At 50.1% G+C, this 17,529-nt stretch overlaps 1 protein-coding gene and 2 non-coding genes across 4 annotated transcripts; all 3 read right to left on the bottom strand.

Moving 5' to 3' along the window:
• Positions 1 to 499: 499 nt before the first annotated feature.
• RPL17 (ribosomal protein L17) lies at positions 500 to 4,278 on the bottom strand. Of its 2 annotated transcripts, none has more exons than XM_064641810.1 (7): positions 4,196 to 4,278; positions 3,773 to 3,825; positions 3,641 to 3,681; positions 2,773 to 2,907; positions 2,020 to 2,118; positions 1,114 to 1,305; positions 500 to 597 (listed from the first exon to the last, which is right to left on the bottom strand). In XM_064641810.1, exons 2-7 carry the CDS (start codon positions 3,810 to 3,812, stop codon positions 550 to 552), a joined length of 555 nt encoding a protein of 184 aa, XP_064497880.1. In that variant the 5' UTR covers positions 3,813 to 3,825; positions 4,196 to 4,278; the 3' UTR covers positions 500 to 549. The 2 variants fall into 2 exon arrangements, with proteins under 2 accessions (XP_064497880.1, XP_064497881.1); XM_064641811.1 differs by lacking the exon at positions 4,196 to 4,278 and adding an exon at positions 4,073 to 4,182.
• Positions 980 to 1,048, bottom strand: LOC135407911 (small nucleolar RNA SNORD58). Its single transcript, XR_010427078.1, has one exon. It is a non-coding gene; the product is annotated as a small nucleolar RNA SNORD58 (small nucleolar RNA).
• Positions 3,911 to 3,979, bottom strand: LOC135407912 (small nucleolar RNA SNORD58). The gene has a single exon (XR_010427079.1). It is a non-coding gene; the product is annotated as a small nucleolar RNA SNORD58 (small nucleolar RNA).
• Positions 4,279 to 17,529: the final 13,251 nt, after the last annotated feature.

Below are 17,529 nucleotides of genomic sequence, written 5' to 3'. Positions count from 1 at the left end.
GTCCCAAATTATCACGGTGTGGGGGGAGTAACGGCGGTACGGCATCGGCACCCACGCGGGATCAGGCGGACCGGCTTTAGATGGGATACTGGGAAGGAATTCCTCCGTGAGGGTGGTGAGGCCCTGGCACAGGTTGCCCAGGGCAACCCTGGATCCCTGGAATGTTCAAGGCCAGGTTGGACAGGGCTTGGAGCAACCTGGGCTAGTGGAAGGTGTCCCTGCCCATGGCAGGGGGTGGAACTGGATGAGCTCTAAGGTCCCTTTGAACCCAAACCATTCTGAGATTCTATGATTAATGGCAATCCTCACAATTTGCTCTCTTTTGACAAAGAACTGCTTGGAGCAACCCGGTCTACTGGAAGGTGTCCCTGCCCACGCCAGGGGGTTGGACTGCATGACAGTAAGGTCCCTTCCAACCCAAACCAGTCTGTGATCCCATAATTCTCCCTGCCCATGTCCCACCGGTCAGAACCCAGAGCACAGAAACACACACACGGAGTAGTATCTTAAGCTTTCTTGTTTTATTTATGTACATCTGCCTGTGCAGATTTACTCCCGGGCCATGAGCTTCTGCTTCTTCAGCTTCTTCTGGGAGATCTGAAAAACAGACACGAAAACGGGAAAATGGCGGAATGAGAAGATGGTGAAATGTGAAAACCGTGAAATGAGAAAACGTCTTCCCAAAACATCTCACAAGTTAATGTGCAAGATCTTCTGGAAGCACTGAGAGCTGTTAGAAATTCCCTCACTGATGATCCACTGATCACACCTGCATGCACACAGGAATCCCTATGCTGCTCACACACTCTGAACTCAAGTTTAATTAAGTTTAATTGCACACACCCCCACCTTCACCCAAGCAGTCAGGGAATACTGTGGTTATGAGAGGGAAGAACAAACCCCCTGCACAACTGAGAAAAAAAAAAAAAGGTTCTTAGGGTTTTTAAGTGCTTAATATTGTGTTAAAATTAAAAATGGGGTTGCTCAGAAATAACTGAATTTTTTTCATGGGAATTCCAAAGGTGTCCTAAGATAGTCATCACAGCAACCCCTCTGCTGAATGCTTGGCTCTCATGACGTGACGGAGGAAAAGGCACACAGGGTCCTCCATACCTTTTTCTTCTGGGCCACTTCCTCCTCTGGCTTGGGCACGATCTGCTCCTTCTCGGTGAGGATCATCTCGATGTGGCACGGGGAGCTCATGTAGGGGTTGATCCTGCCGTGTGCCCGGTACGTGCGCCGGCGCATCTTGGGAGCCTTGTTCACCTGGATGTGCTCGATCACCAGGGAATCCACATCGAGGCCCTGCAGAGAAGTAAAACCTGTCACTTGTTTTCATCTGCAAATCAACCACCTCTGCAGCAAGAATGTGAGTTACTGTCCCAGTCACCACTGCTGGTGAATGAACGCCCAAGCTTGGCTGCAAGAGGGAGCTGAGGGTTTTCCAAGGATTCACTAAAGAAACACCCAAGCTTGTCAGTGTCAAGGAGCTGAGGGTCTTCCAAGGATATACCAACAAAACAGCCAAGCTTGGCTGTGTCACAGACCTGAGGATTTACCAATGGAACAGATGAGCACAATGGTGCATGGATCTGAGCATTTAGCAAGGATTTGCCAACAGAACAGCTGAGCTCAGCAGTGTCCCAGAGCTGAAGATTTATGAAGGATTTACCAATGGAATACCCGAGCATGGCAGTGCCATGGATCTGAGGATTTACAAAGGATTGACCAATGAAACAGCCAAGCTTAGCAGTGTCCCAGAGCCAAAGATTTACAAAGGATTTAGCAACAGAATACCCGAGCATGGCAGTGCCATGGACCTGAGGATTTACAAAGGATTCACCAATGAAACAGCCAAGCTTAGCAGTGTCAGGGAGCTGTGGATCCACCAAGGATTGACCAAGGAAACGACTGGGCCTGGCAGTGCCATGGAGTTCCCTGACCCTCCACATCAGTGACACGGGTCAGGGTCGCTGACAGGCAGCACAACAGGGACACTCTGTGCTCAGTAACACCCACCTTGAGCTCGGCGTTGCTCTCTGCATTCTTGAGCATGTGCAGCAGGAACTCCGCGCTCTTCTTAGGCCAGCGGCCCTGGGTCCAGCCCCACTGCTTGGCCTGGAATGAGAGGGCAACAGTGAACTTCTGCTTTTATCCCAGTACAATACAGTTCACCCATTAGGCACCACGAACTTCCATAATCCTAGAATGGCTTGAGTTGGAAGGAACCTTAAAGCCCATCTCATCCCACCCCCTGCCATGGGCAATGACACCTTCTACTATCCCAGGTTGCTCCAAGTCACGTCCAACCTGGCCTTCAACACTTCCAAAGATCCAGGGGCAGCCACAGCTTCTCTGGCCAACTAGTGCCAATGTGAAGCCGGTCCCCTTGTCCTGCTCTCGGAAACCTGTGCCAGGGCCTCACCACCCTCACAGGCAGCAATTCCTTCCCAGTATCCCATCTAACCCTGCCCTCTGGCAGTGGGAAGCCATTCCTCCTTGTGCTGTCCCTTCATCCCCCATCCCAAGTCTCTCTCCAGCTCTCTTGGAGCCCCTTTAGGCACTGGAAGGGGCTCTAGGGTCTCCCCCGATCTCATCTGGGCACACCTCCCCCGTTTCCCTAGCATCTCACCTGGGCATACTACCCCATTTCCCTAAGATCTCTCCTGGACACATCTCCCCCATTTCCCTAGGGATCTCACCTGGGCACAGTCCCCCGTTTCCCCTGGGATCTCACCTGGGCACAGTCCCCCGTTTCCCCTAGGGTCTCACCTGGGCACACCTACCGACGCCCCCGTTGTAGCGCCGGAAGGGGACACACTGCTTCTTCAGGGTGACATCCTTCAGGTACTTGGTGGCCTTGCGGATGTGCATTCCCTTGATGGCCTGTGCAGTCTCCCGGGTGTTCTACAACACAGAGCACACAAAGTTCCTCTTAACACATCTTTCCAACGTAACCATGGATTCCAGACCCTTGTCCTTTGGCTACAAAGGAAGTACTCACAAAAAAACCCTCAAACAATGAAGAATAATTAATAACACTTTTTTCTTTGCTATCTGCTTTTCTAACCCTTGGTGTAACTACCACTGCTGATTCTGTGGCTCCAGCACGCTTTTACTGTTTTTTACCTAATGGCTAAATCCAACCAAGAAAATTTCAACTTTTGTTAACAATGTAATTCCAGGCAGTGCAATTTTCCTGTGAAGGAACTGTAAAGGGGAGAAAAGAAAAGGCTTAGAACAAAAAAATAAGGATAAAACCTCAGTGTTAAGATAGCACTTACTAACTGCAGAAGTCAGAGAGTAACTATAATCCTGATGGTAATAAAAAGGCAAACCAAAGTGAAAACTTGTGATATTGGGAAGGAATTCTTGCCTGTGAGGGTGGTGAGGCCCTAGCACAGGTTGCCCAGAGCAGCTGTGGCTGCTCCTGGATCCCTGGAAGTGTCCAAGGCCAGGCTGGACGGGGCTTGGAGCAACCTGGGCTAGCAGAACGTGTCCCTGCCCATGGCAGGGCATTGAAGAGGGATGATCCTTAAAATCCCAGTCCGGGGTTCTTTTAAAAAATAATATAAAAACTAACAAAACCAACATAAAATACAACCGAATTTGCACTTCCTGCTCACTACACATTCCTTACCTTGAAGTGCACCCGCAGGTTGGATCCCCGTGACTTGCACGCTGCGGGAGAGAAAAAATACCAACTTTTGAAATCAAAACCTCAGCGGCTTCCCTGTGGTCCTACACGAACTCTCCCAAAACATCAACTCACATTTGGTGGGGTTCTCCGGGTCCAGGGAGTAGCGCACCATCTTGGGAGCTCAGCTGGAAAACACCGATTAAAACAAAATCACATTAAACCCGCAGCACCCCGGCACGCAGGGCCCGGGCCGCTCGCCCTACCGGCGCGGCCGCTCAGGAATTTCGCTTTCTTTTCACGGTTACATCCAAAGGTGTCCTAAGAGAGTCATCACCGCAGCCATGGAGTCTCACAGGGAGTGCTGCCCCTCCCGTGCCCCCACAACCCCATCGGCCCCCTGCCTGCCCTCCCGCACGCCACCCCCGGGAATACCGCGGGCGCGGGGCGCGTGGGACCGCTCCCGATGTGCGGGAGGGCGCTGGCGGGCGGGACGGGGCGGGATGGGCGAGGATGGCGGCAGATGGCGGCAGGCCCGGGCCGACCATGGCTCCTCACCTCGGGATGGCGGCGACGGAGAGAGAGAAGTGGGGGCGGGGCGTGCCCGGAGCGCGTGCGCGATCTCGCGAGATTTCCGCCATGGCGGCGGGGCCGCGCCCTGAGGGGGAGGGAGGCGGGGCCCTTCTGTGGCGCGCGTTGTGAACAAAACCCGACGCCGTTCTGTTCTATGGGCGTCCAGAGGAGGGCGACGGAGGCGGGGAAGGGCCGTGAGGGGAAGCCGTGTGAGGAGCGGCTGAGGGCACTTGGTGTGCTCAGCAGGAGGAGACTGAGGGGAGACGTCACTGCGGTTCCAACTTCCTGGGGAGGGGCAGGCCCTGAGCTCTGCTCGGGGGGACCAGGGACAGCACCCAGGGAATGGCCTGGATTTGTGTAAGGGCAGGCTTACGTTGGATCTCAGGAAAAGGTTCTTCCCCCAGGGGGTGGTTGGGCACTGAACAGGCTCCCCAGGGCAGTGGGCACAGCACCGAGACCGGCAGCGTTTGGGTGATCCTCTGGGGCACAGGGGGTGACTCCTGGGGATGGGCCTGTGCAGGGCTGAGGGTGGGACTCGATGATCCCTGTGGGCCGCTTCCAACTCAGCCTATTCTAGGATTCACACTCGGCTCACAGAACAGGTGCTTTTAGTGAGGGAATCACACAATCCCAGAATCACACAATTCTTTATTAGAAAGGGCTCAGAGAGTGCATTGCCATATCTGACTTGGCTGTGCTGATCCTCATGGAGTGAGATGATCATTGAGGTTGGAAAAGCCCTCCCAGACCATCGAGTCCAATTTGTGCTCGATCCCCACCTTGTCCCCCAGCCCAGAGCACTGAGTGCCACATCCAGGCGTTCCTTGGACACCTCTGGGAACGGGGACTCCGCCACCTCCCTGGGCAGCCCTTTCCAAGGCCTGACCACCCTTTCAAGGAGGAAATTCCTCCTGATGTCCAACCTGAACCTCCCCTGCCACAGCTTGAGACTCTTGTCGTCTTATCCTGTCCCTTGTTCCCTGCGAAAAGAGTCCAACCTCCACCTGAGATCACATAATCACAAAATTGTTAAGTTTGGAACAGACCTTTAAGATGATCGAGTCCAACCTTCATCCCAGCAGCCTTACCATGTTCACCATTAGGTGGCAGCTTAGGATGGGAATAGAGCAACACATCAGTCACTGAGATGACCAGGAAACCAGAGCAAAGAGACTTGTGTTTATAAATCAAAACTGCTGTTTATTGCGCCGTTATAAAATAATCACAGACTGACTCGTTAAGATGAAAGATATTTCTTTTTTCCATTTTAGGCAGCGCTTGTGACTAGAACTGTTTGGGAAATCTGACAAAGCAGCTCAATAAAAGCAAAACATTTTCTGAAAGCGGTACCTGGCTGCAGCAAAAGGCTCATTGAGACAAGTTTGATAGAATGGGAAAAGAAAAAAGAGGCACATCTTCCTGAGAGGGCAGTAATCTGGTGTGCAGGCAGCTCCCCAGCATGAGACAGTCTGGGTTTAACTCTGAGTTTAGATAAGCAGAGCAAGAACTTGCTGCCTATCTAAATGCAATAACCAGGATGTTATTTTTGTCTCTCTTGTTTAGAGTTAAAAACCTCCAAAGCTTTGCTGCTAGAATTTCACCCAGGTGAGAAGAGGAAAATATTCAAGCTATCACAAATATTTACATGTCTGGAAAGTGTAAGAGCTCTAATTGTGACTGCAGCTCTTCATTTACCTGCCTTAAAATGTGCCTTTTACTTTGGTTTCGGCAGGGGGGAAGCTTTCTGCAAAGTCTCCAAACAACTTCCAAGCACTGATCTCCAAGGAGGGAAACCTGGGACATGGCTAAATATTATTTCTTATTTTTAACATAGAATCACAGAATGGTTTGGGTTGGAAGAGACCTTAAAGCTCATCCAGTTCCACCCTCTGCCGCGGGCAGGGACACCTTCCACTAGCCCAGGTTGCTCCAAGGTCCATCCAACCTGACCTTGGACACTTCCAGGTATCCAGGGGCAGCCACAGCTTCTCTGGGCAACACTCTATAACACTGGGTTTCCAGATACAATAAATTAAAACTGGCTGAAGCTGAGGTCCTCAACACTTCCAAAGCCTTGCCCACCATACTGCGGGAATCCCCTCTCACAACACACCTGAATGCAACTCTCCTCCTCTGTCCTTACTGCCCTCCCCCCACACCTGTTCCCTTGTTCTTCCAGGGCAGGAGCGCGGCCTTTCCATGGGAAGCACCTCTACACACAGCTGCTTCTTGATAGCAGAGCACAGGAGCAACGCTGCAGCCAGGGAGAGCTGGAGGAGAGGTGTGAAACACAGGTGGTTGACACATGGTGGGGATTATCACCTGTGCTCATCAATCAAACCCAAAACAAACAGGAATGCTTTTTGTTACTTACATTTTCTGTTTCCCCACAGGTGGAACTGTTTTGCTCAGCTGCTGAGGGCTCGCAGTGGTGGGAGGCTATCATAGAACATCCTGAGTTGGAAGGGACCCACAAGGATTATCCAGTCCAACTCCTGGTCCAGCACAGGACACCCCAACAATCCCATCGTGTGCCTGAGAGCATTGTCCAAATGTTCCTTGAGCTCTGGCAGACCTGAGGCTGTGACCACTGCCCTGAGATGCATGTTCAGCTTTACTGGGAGGTTGACAACTGCTCTCAGGGGCAGCCTAGCACATATCTGGTGTTGGCACCCGGGATGAGGCAGCTGAGCGTGTGGCCTTGTTGGGTTTTAACCAGGTTATTCCCCTGGTGCACCACCTGCCTTGGATATTTAGTTTGTATGAGCTGACTCAAAAAGAGCTTTGGGTTCCTAAGCAGAAAATTCAGGCATGTAAGTCCAAAATCATATTCCTGAAAACTCCTGCGTAGGACACAGCTGCCTCCTAATTCTCAGTTCCATAAGAATTCATCTTAAACTCCACTGGTGCCACCCCTCTCAGCTCCCTTGTCCCTGGTGCCTGTGCTGTGCAAGCCCAGGGAGACCTCCCTGTCCCAACAGGCACTGGCAGCAAACATCCATCTGTGCTCAGACCTGAACTCTGTGCTCTGGGAGCCCCTGCTGGTAACATCCTCCCCTGAAGGGCTGATGACAATGGCAGCAAAGGCTTCTGCCATCCCTTCTCCTCTGGAGCCAGACTGGGAGAGCTGGGGGGGTTCACCTGGAGAAGAGAAGGATCCAGAGAGACCTGAGAGCCCCTTCCAGTGCCTAAAGGGGCTCCAGGAGAGCTGGAGAGGGACTTGGGACAAGGGATGGGAGGACAGGACAAGGGGAATGGCTTCCCACTGCCAGAGGAGAGGGTTAGATGGAATATTGGGAAGGAATTGTTGGCTGGGAGGGTGGTGAGGCCCTGGCACAGGTTTCCCAAAGAAGCTGTGTCTGCCCCTGGATCCCTGGAAGTGTTGAAGTCAAGGCTGGATGGGGCTTGGAGCAACCGGGAGTAATAGAAGGCGTCCCTGCCCATGGCAGGAGACAGGGACTGGATGAGCTTAAAAATCCCTTCCAACCCAGAGCATTCTCTGATCCCATGATTCTCTCCTCTGAATGTGTCCTCGGGGCTGGAAGGGGACTGCACCCCTTAGCCTGCCCTGGAATTGCCCAGCACGCAGCAGGGAGTGAACGGGCACAGGAGTGTTTTCTCATGTAAGTTCCTTTGTGGCTTTGGCTGTGAATGAACAAGTTTATCAGTGCTATGGGAACTGCCAAGGCAAATGTCACCCTAAGTGACAATCAGCCAATGCCCCTGACAGCCACCATCCCTCCTGGCTGGTGGAGGGACAGGTGGAGGGACAGGTGAGCTCCAAGACTGGCTGGGGTTGTGTTTTCATGGCAGGTTTGAAACCACAAAGAGTTCACTTCCAGCCAGGGGACCTTCCTGCTCACCTTCCAGCCTGACACTCAGCTCAGACTTAGGGCAGTCACTTCTACTAGAGGGGCACGTGGAGTCACAGGAGGCTCAGTGCTAAAACCCCTTTAACACGTGGATCCACTGGGATGATTGGTCAAGCTTAACTCCAGCTCAGTAAAACACACCACATATCCTCCATGCTGCGGGAGGGGGCTCGACCTGTTCTTTGCACAGGAATGGAAGCCAATTCCTCAAACCTCTTTGTAGATTTCTTGGCATTTCTCTGACAGACCCAGCTTTTGGAGTCTGAGGATTATGTGGGGATATTAAACTGTCGTTCACAGAAATTACACACAAATGGGTTCCTTGTCCTAATGCTTAAGCAGGAAATCTTCAAGACAAAGACATTTTAAATTGAAACCAGATTGAATGCTGCAAACGCTGGAGCTTTCCAGCCTTCAAACAGCTGCCTGCACCTTCTTTCCCTAAAATCTTCTCTCCTGACCAGCCTAAGGACTCTTGCTCTCCTTCTCCCACATACCTGGCTCCTCCAGAGGCACAGCTGACCCCCATTGTTTGCCTTTTCTTCCCATGGACAGCAAAACAGAAGCATTTGGACACATGGTAGATGAGCTCTCCAGTTAAGCTGCTGTCCACAAACATGTCTTAAAATCTACTGGCAGTGAGTCCCAGGAGCAAGATCATAGAATCTTAGAATCCCAGAATGGTTTGGGTTGGAAAGGACCTTAAAGACCATCTCATTGCACCCCGCTGCCATGGGCAGGGCCACCTTCCACCATCTCAGGTTGCTCCAAGCCCCATCCAACCTGGATTTCAACACTTCCAGAGATCCAGGGGCAAATTTCTCTGGGAAATCTGTGCCAGGGCCTCCCCGCCCTCCCAGCCAACAATTCCTTCCCAATATCCCATCTAACCCTCTCCTCTGGCAGTGGGAAGCCATTCCCCCTTGTCCTGCCACTCCATGGAAAAGGGCAAAATGCATCTCCAGAAGATGGACTGACCTGCATCAGAGATTTGCTCTGTGTCTGTAATTCTGTCTGGGTCACCTGCAGAGCTCAGTTATGTTATATGTTCCTCCCTGTGATTTTTAAGAAGAGATGCTTCCGCAGGGGGCCACAAGTTCCTTACTGAAGCAGATGAAATTAGTTACATACATATATTTATGTGTTTATATCTGTATATATGTGTACATATATAACTCATCGTAAGTGTATCACCTAAAACATGCAAACAACTGAAACGCTTTTGATACCCTGTGAGTCCTCCTAGAACGTGGGCAACTCTTTGCAACAGGAGATTAGCTACACATTCTACTTAAATAATTTCTGTCCTGTGTATGCTGTACATAGACCAGAGGTGAGGAAACAGTTGAGGATCTGCCCTCCCTGTCACTGCTGCTGGAGTGTGACGCAGCAGGCACAGCACCTTCCCCTCTCTGCTGGGGACCCGCCTGCCAGGATTGCAGTCAAAACAACAAAAAAAAAAACACAGCAATTTGTGATGCTGTCTTAATACTCAATATTTTTGGAATGCTGTCCGAGCGCTGCGGGTTCATCCACCCCCTGCACGCCCAGCTAGGAGGGAGTCACTGGTAAAACAAACCTCCTGTGTGATTAAATAACCTTGTAGCTGAAGTTTGTGTTTATTCAGGATAGTTTTTGCCAGCAAACCATTTACGCAGGTTGTGCAGGTCTGTGACTGCTCATTCCTGGCTTGAATGGCCAGAAATGGACCAGCCAGTGGTCATGATGAGTAAATAAAGGCATCATGTAAGTGCCCGATCATAAAGCCTTTTGGGGATAAATTAAATCCTGCGTTTACATTTGCCCTAGTCTCTCTTGCTCATAACCACGAAGTACTGCTTTAAATGTGCTTTTGATTAATGAAACCAAAAATATCCCTGGAATCAGGGATATTGCCCACAATTTAGGCACAAATTAAACTATTGGGCATTCTGTTTAAGCAGAAGAGAATGGTTGTACCCTGGAACAGGTGGGCCAGAGAGAATGTCCTGGGCAACCAGCTCTGGCTGACCCTGCTTCGAGCTGTAGGGAGGGTGCTCTAGATGGTCTCCGCTGGCCCTTTCCAACCTCAACTTTTCCTTATCTCTGAATCCTGTCAACATTTCTAAAGCTGAATGTGCCCTGTACTGTAAAACACGGCCTCAAATTCCCTTTCTTCTCCTGTACCTCCAATATGGATCAAAGAATCCTTCTCCTCTCCTCTGTTATAATCATGATTATTAACGTGGCGGTGATGGGTTGACAGTTGGACTTGATGACATTAGAGGTGTTTTCCAGTCTTAAACGATTCTATAATTCTATCTCCTCTTTTTTTCTGCTCCTTTGCTCAAGAGTTCCCCTGGATCAGCTGATAAACCACAACCAATGCTGATTTTCCCTTCCAGGGGCTTCTCCACCTCCCTGCTGGCAGACAAAGCACACAGGGACCCAGGACAGGAACAGTCCTTGCAGGAAGGACCTGGCTGTGCAGAGATCTGCTCAGAGCCTGTGAAACAAGGTTGGATGATGCCTGTTAACACAACCTGTGCCAAAGTTTCAGCCAGCAGGCAACTTTCTGTTCATGGCATGGCAAGAAGCTGCAGCTCTGAACATCTCTTCCAAAATTCATGTCCACAGCAACCCTCCCAGCACCTTCATGTTTCATCCCAGTGCATGGCTTCTGTGTTCATTTCTTACTAGTCTTATTGTCAGAGATCTTCCTCAAGTTTCTGCTCTCTCCTGCTCTGATGACTGCAGTGTCTTCCTCTCCACCAGACTCAGACTTCCCTGCTTTGACCCCAGATGTCACCTCTGAGGTCATCTCTCCCTCCCGACTCACCCCATGCCTCCCTCTCCCAGTCATCCAGCTACCTCCCCCTTTGCTATTGCAACAACTCTGACACAAGCCCCCCCTTTCAAAGCTTTCCTATCTGTTTAGCTTACTAATCCTCTCTGGCAGAACTGCCCTCCCCCTCTGCAGCCTCTCTGCTCTGCTCTGCCGGGTCTTTTCCAGCATGGTCCAGTCACATGCCAGTGCTCAGGAAGGTCATATGATGGGTAGGGACTGCCGGGCAAGGCTGTGGCAGGCGGCTGCTGAACGGGGTCCCTGATAGGTACCACACCTCCAGCTCCCACCCCCCTGCCAAGGGCCACCCCGTGACTCACTCAGGAGCTGGACCTGCAGCCTGAATGGGCACGGAAGGCAAGGCAGAGGCTGTGGCATTGGACTGTAATACAAGGAAGGACCTTTCCACGAGGGGAGGTGGTTAGTGGGACAAGTCCTGCACCCAAATCCCAGGCCAGGCGGGTCTGCTGCTGCTGCGGCTCCCCTGTCCTACCTGCCCAGCAGGTCTCTGCTCACACCTGCATCGTGCTCTGCTCAGAGAATACCAGCCTTGGTCTGCAGAGCATGTCATAGAATCACAGAATAGAGTCACAGAATAGAATCCCAGAATGGTTTAGGTCAGAAGGGACCTTAATGCCCATCTTGTCCCACTCTCTGCCATGGGCAGGGACACCTTCCACTAGACATGGTTGCTCCAAGCCATGTCCAACCTGGACTTCAACACTTCCAGGGATCCAGGGGCAGACACAGCTGCTCTGTGAAACCTGTGCCAGGGCCTCACCACCCTCACAACTAGGAATTCCCTCCCAATATCCCATCTAACCCTGCCCTCTGCCAGTGGGAAGCCATTCCCTGTGTCCTGTCCCTCCATCCCTTGTCCCAACTCCCCTCCAGCTCTCCTGGAGCCCCTTTAGGCCCTGGAAGGGGCTCTCAGGTCTCCCTGGATCCTTCTCTCCTCCAGGTGAACCCCCCCAGCTCTCCCAGCCTGTCTCCAGAGCAGAGGGGCTCCAGCCCTTGGAGCATCTCTGTGGCCTCCTCTGGACTCTCTCCAGCAGCTCCACATCCCTGTGCTATTGGGTCCCAGGGCTGGAGGCAGCTCTGCAGGTGGGGTCTCACCTGATCAGGGCAGAAGGGAAGAATCTCCCCCTTGACCTGCCTGTCACACTGCTGAGGATCAGCCCAGGGTATAACTGACCTGTACAGAGAAGCCCTTTTGTTCTCCCTCTGCACTGACCTCAGTGTTTCTGCCTGTCTGACCTTGGACTGGGAATTCCTGGGATGAACATCAGCACCGTCTGTACATTGCAGGCAGGAATATGAGTACAAAGCACTAAGAAATGCCCCAAGCTTTTCTTAATTAATTACAGAGCCATTGAATCTTCCTAATAAGATCCACACACGCAATAAACACAATAAATGGGAGAAATTAGGCAATTAGGAATAAATGGCCAGAAGCTGAAACAGTGCCTAGTGGGGATCAGCATCCTCAGGGACATCTCACTCTTGCCCATTTTCCCACTGCACACACTGCAAGTGGATGTGGCAGATGTCCTTTTCATTGAGACACCAAGGAATGGGACTGGTTTCAGGGATGGGACAACCGATGAATTCTGAAAGTAAAATGTCCAGGCTGGTGAAAAACTAAATGAGTAATATTGTTGTTGTAAGTAAAGCCAACATCTGAGAAAAGCAGGAGGCTCCCCGTATCTCTAAAGATGACTCAAGGCTTTCTCATCTCAGGCAGATCCCAGCACTACACCCGCACAGATTTGTGAAGGCAAAAAGTTCAAAGGAGAGGGTTAATTAAAAACAGGGTGCTGGAGAACAAATGATGCTGACCTTGATGATAGACAGCATCGTCTTGTGCTGCCTATTTCTATCCCCAAACTGTTTGTCACCCTCCTTATGAAAAACAAAAGATAGTGCGTAAAGGCTTTGTTTGTGGTTTTAAAATAGGATTACTCTTCAGTGTGAAACACAGTGAAATACTGCCAGAGGGTCTCCTAAACACCAGCTGAATCAGCAATCAGGACCAGAAATAGATGAAGAATGTGTGTGAGCTGACACAACAACCGCCCAGGAAGAAACAGTTACCTGAGATTTGCAATTGTAGAGCTTGGGTACAAATTAGCAGTAACAGTGAGAACTAACTTCATATGTTTTTATAGCGCTTTGCTAAAGTAAGCAACAAATTAATTGGTTTTAATAAAAAGTAATTTTCTTTCCCGTAGGCACTGGAAGCTGAGTGGCATGCTCAGAGTTTCCTGGTTTTGGTGTCCATCCAGATTTACAGGATCAGTTTTGAAAGCCTGAATGCCACTGAGAACAATTTAAAGTGGATGTAGGAGTGCTGAAAATTAGTCATGGAATGGGTTTGGATTGGAAGGGACCTTAAAGATCGTCTGTTTCTGCCCCCCTGCCATGGGCGGGGACACCTCGCACTAGACAAGGTTGCTCCAAGCCCTGTCCAATCTGGCTCCAGACAACTCTTTTGGGGTTTAGTCTGGGGAATTTTCAGATAAGAAGGAGGTGTCGGCTTACTAATTACTCTGCCAAAATGCCAACTTGCAAGATCTTATACCTGTCAATGACCAGAAATTAGCCCAAAATGACCCCAATCCAGAGCTGTGCCAGGTCTGACAGACCTATCTCGGTGTGCAGGAGGGCCACTGCCTGCGCTGCCAGTCCTTACAGTGTCCTCTTGAGCTGCAGCCCAGCTGAGGCTGAGTGCATCTCACTGGTGGTGCTACCACATCCATGCCAGCCTTGGGCCAAACGTTGCTGCGGATTTGAAGAAAAAGTGAGTGGATAAGATTATATACACTCTAAAGCAATCCCTAAACCAAACAACTGTCCTCAAACTCCTCTTGGGACGCTCTAGCAGCTCCAGGCTCTACTTCAAATAAAGGCAGAGGAGCAGTCTTAGTAATTTATTACTTTTTTAATATTTTCCCTTTGTTGGGTGCAGGAGAGTTAAAGCACAAACTCTGCTGGGAACTCATCATCCGACACCTGAAGGGTCAAATGATCACAAACTTCCGAGACGTTTCTCCAATTCCCCACCAAAGTAGGACCTCAGAAAGAAGCAGAAGCAAATATCCCCCTAGCCACCCACGACACCTCTGCACTGCCAACGGGCTTGGCTCCAAGTCCATGTTCAAGCCCAGACATGCTCAGCATTCATCCAGCTTGGATGGAAAAGCATGAGTTTTGGGTAAGGCATAAGAAGAGAGAAAATGCATGTCGTTCGTCAGCGCAGGCCTAAAGACATCCCTGTCTGCAGAGTGGATGGAGCAGGCCCACCACACACCACCAGGTCTCCTGTGTGACACAAAGCAGCCGAGTAGTCTGGATCCATCTCACGTACCCCGGGACATGCTGGGAATGACAAGCTGAGTTTCACTTGTCCACTTGGGCACGGGGAACAGGCATCAGGACACACTGAGCTCTCGCTGGCTTTCAGCCTGTGCTGCTGCACAGCTCTGCTGTGGCTGGAGGAGGCCAGAATCACCTGAGGGTCTCTGCAAGAGCAACATGCTCAATAAGAGCAACTGAGGACTAATGCAAGGCATAGGCAAGGGCGAAAAGAGATAAAAAACATCATAAAAATCACTTCATGTCGCTCAGGCATGTCTGGAAAAATGGTAGAAGAAGTCTGAAGACGTGAGAAGAAATTTGTCCTCGGTGAAGGGTGGTCCAGCAGCAGGACCAGGGTCCTGCTATGGTGAGGGGGTGGCCGGCAGGGATCAAAGCCTCAGGGAAACCTCCCAGTGGATGGTGATGCCTGGAGGCAGGTACACACTGTAACCATCCTCCCTGTGTGACAACGGTTCACAAGAATTAGCATTTCCCAGGAATGTGGGGATTTATTCTTCAAGGCCCACCGTATCTGCCAGTACTGCAGCCCAAACACTGCACCAACAGAGCATGTGCTTGATAAGAACCCAGGAACAGATGCCAGCGGATTTAATGTGGGACAGGAGGCCCATTGGAGGTTTGCAGACTGCTGGCAGGGTCAGCTGTAAATATTCCCTCACAATCAAAGGCATTCATCTAAGGATTACATGCTGGGGGCTTTGTGGTAAAGTAAATTTGCAACTAACAGGACCATTAATAGTCAGACAGTTTAGTGGCCTCACTGGCTGCCATTAATTTCCTCCCAGTCATTTTTAATACATCTAAATACCATGGGGATGTGGGACTTGAATGAGGTGGCTTAAGAAATAAGCTTAGGAGGAGTAGGAGAAGGGGTTACCTCCGACAAAGAGAGCTCAACAGGGATCGAACAGGGATATCAATAGTGAGTAAGGCCACTGAAGCATGTGAGCTGATTTCATAACCTGATGGAGATTAGCCTCTTCTGTGAGCAAACAAACCTATCCAGGGGTATGAAGTATATTGGTCCTATAAAGCACGTTCATGGAGGAGCTGTGTTTGAAAAGCTGAGGAGGGGAGACGAGACTTTGTGGGGTAAAGAACGGCTGTGAAACAAAGGCACCATGGCCTGTTTTCACCCCAGTTTGGTGCTCTCAGAACAAAAGCATCCAGAGCAGAAACTGTGCCACATAAATAATATCTCCTCCCTCTGCAGCAAGCACTGAGTATAAAATAATTGTGGTGTGATGGGATGAGGACAAACCAGGAGGTCCTGGGCTGAGCAGGCAAGGATTAACCCGGGATGATGTTTCACTGCAGAGCTGCCTCTGCAGGAATGCAGACCCCTTGGGGGGTGCAGTCAGCTCTGCACAGCCATCTGATGTGGGGGTCCTTCCCAGGCCTTCGTCCCAGCTCAGTGCACTCTGGGTTGCTGCCATCCAAGAAGACCTCCCTTCTCTTGGTTTCTTCTCTACCTCTCCTCCCCCATCATCTCAGAGATGAAGCAGGCAGAAGGAGTCAAGAGGGGAAACTAGCACTAATTCCACTGAATTCTACTGCCCGAGCTATGTTTTATAACAGAAAAGAAAAGCTGTTTTATAACAAAAAAAAAAAAAAAAAAGAGAACGATCCCTTCCTTTTTCTCCCCTCCTCCTCCTATCCATAAATCCTACTCCTTCTGCCTTTGGAGAAATAGAATGAGAATAGAGAAGAAGCAGGCAGGAAGAATGGAGGGTGGGTAAAACACTCTCAGGTTTCTAAATGCTGAATTAAAAGTTTTCTGGATAGCGATAATCACTCCCTGACACTGAATGTCTGACCTAAAGCCATGACACCAATCTCTACATTGTGTGTTTTTGACTCTTGCTGTTCCATTGCTTTCAGTAACAAGCACCTCATAAAGCCAAGAGCCACACATTTCCCCCATCAGGAGTGCTCAGGTGTTCCACTTGTGCTTTCCTAGAATGCAATGTGATGCAATCTTAGCCGTAGGAATACTGTGCACATCCCTCCTGCAGCCTCTCATGGGGGTGGTGGTACCCAGTCCTGGGCAACAAAATATGCTCTCTGCTGCTCTTTCCACGGCAGGTCACCTGTGGGAGGATGAGGGATGTAATGTTGGCAGCACTGTTCATGCAAAAGGCTGCTGCTAATTTTCCTTGTGATCTCCAGAACGGCTCACACCAGAATTGCTGTACCTCTGCAGGTCTTTTGAGAGGTGGTGTGATGCTGAAGGGTTTCCCCTTTTCCTTTAATGCTCAGCTCTTTAACGGTGCAGCCATTTCTCCAAGGAAAGGAGGTGTCAGCATGCTAATTTTAAAGACAGGGAAATGGAAGCATTAAAGACAAAATATTTTACAAAGGTCTCCCGGTTTCAGTCTCCTTGAGCAGGACTGGGACAGCGTGTTTCTCTCAGAGACTGAGCTCCTGCAGAAGACACTGACCATAACCTAGGTCTGAGGTGCTCTGCTCATATGGAAACAGCATTGAAAGTGCCTCCTTGATGGATGCATGGACACGTAAACCTCTCAAATTAAATGGTGCTGCTGCTGCAAAACCTGCCTAATCCTTCCTCGAGAGCACCAGGAGACTCCAGATATTTAAATATTTTGGAATCTTAATTTACATATCGCACTAATTTTAGCTTTGTGCTACTAAGGAAAAAGCTTAACTCCTCTCATGTCCCTTCTACCTCCACATCTCATGACTCTGCTCTGACTCACCACATCTGGTGCTGAAGAAGAAACCAGACTCAATTCACTCAGCACCCACCTGCAAAGAGCTTGTGACTACAAATGAGTGAGACATTTTTGTATTTCCTATAAAAATGTTCATGATTTCAGAAACATTCCTCTTCTACTTTTCGACTGAACTGAGACCTGTAGGAAATCACAGTGGGAATGGAGCCAGAGTGAGAAGACAAGAGCCAGAAAGATGCCTCCAAGAACAGCCACTATCTCCCTGAGCAATGCTGGGACACCAGCTGCCTCCAACATCCCTACAAGTGCTGTAATTCTCGAGCTTCCATCTCTTTTAAAGTGGATTATTATCCACTTTATCCTGGTTTATTATTTATTACTTATTACGATATCCAGAAATTCCATCTGGGAGCCATGAAAAAACTTTCCCAGTGAAAAACTAATCAAAACTAGGAGTTTTTCCTCAAAATTATTTGGCTTAACAAACTGTTATTTTCCAAGCAGCTCTGGGTGGGAGCCTCCTTCCCCCCAGGCCATTAGGGTTACAGA

Source organism: Pseudopipra pipra, chromosome Z (genome assembly GCF_036250125.1).
Source record: "Pseudopipra pipra isolate bDixPip1 chromosome Z, bDixPip1.hap1, whole genome shotgun sequence".
In the NCBI taxonomy this organism is placed as follows: Eukaryota; Metazoa; Chordata; class Aves; order Passeriformes; family Pipridae; genus Pseudopipra; species Pseudopipra pipra.
Note: the sequence above shows the minus strand (reverse complement) of the source record. Positions and strands in the feature narration are given on the sequence as shown.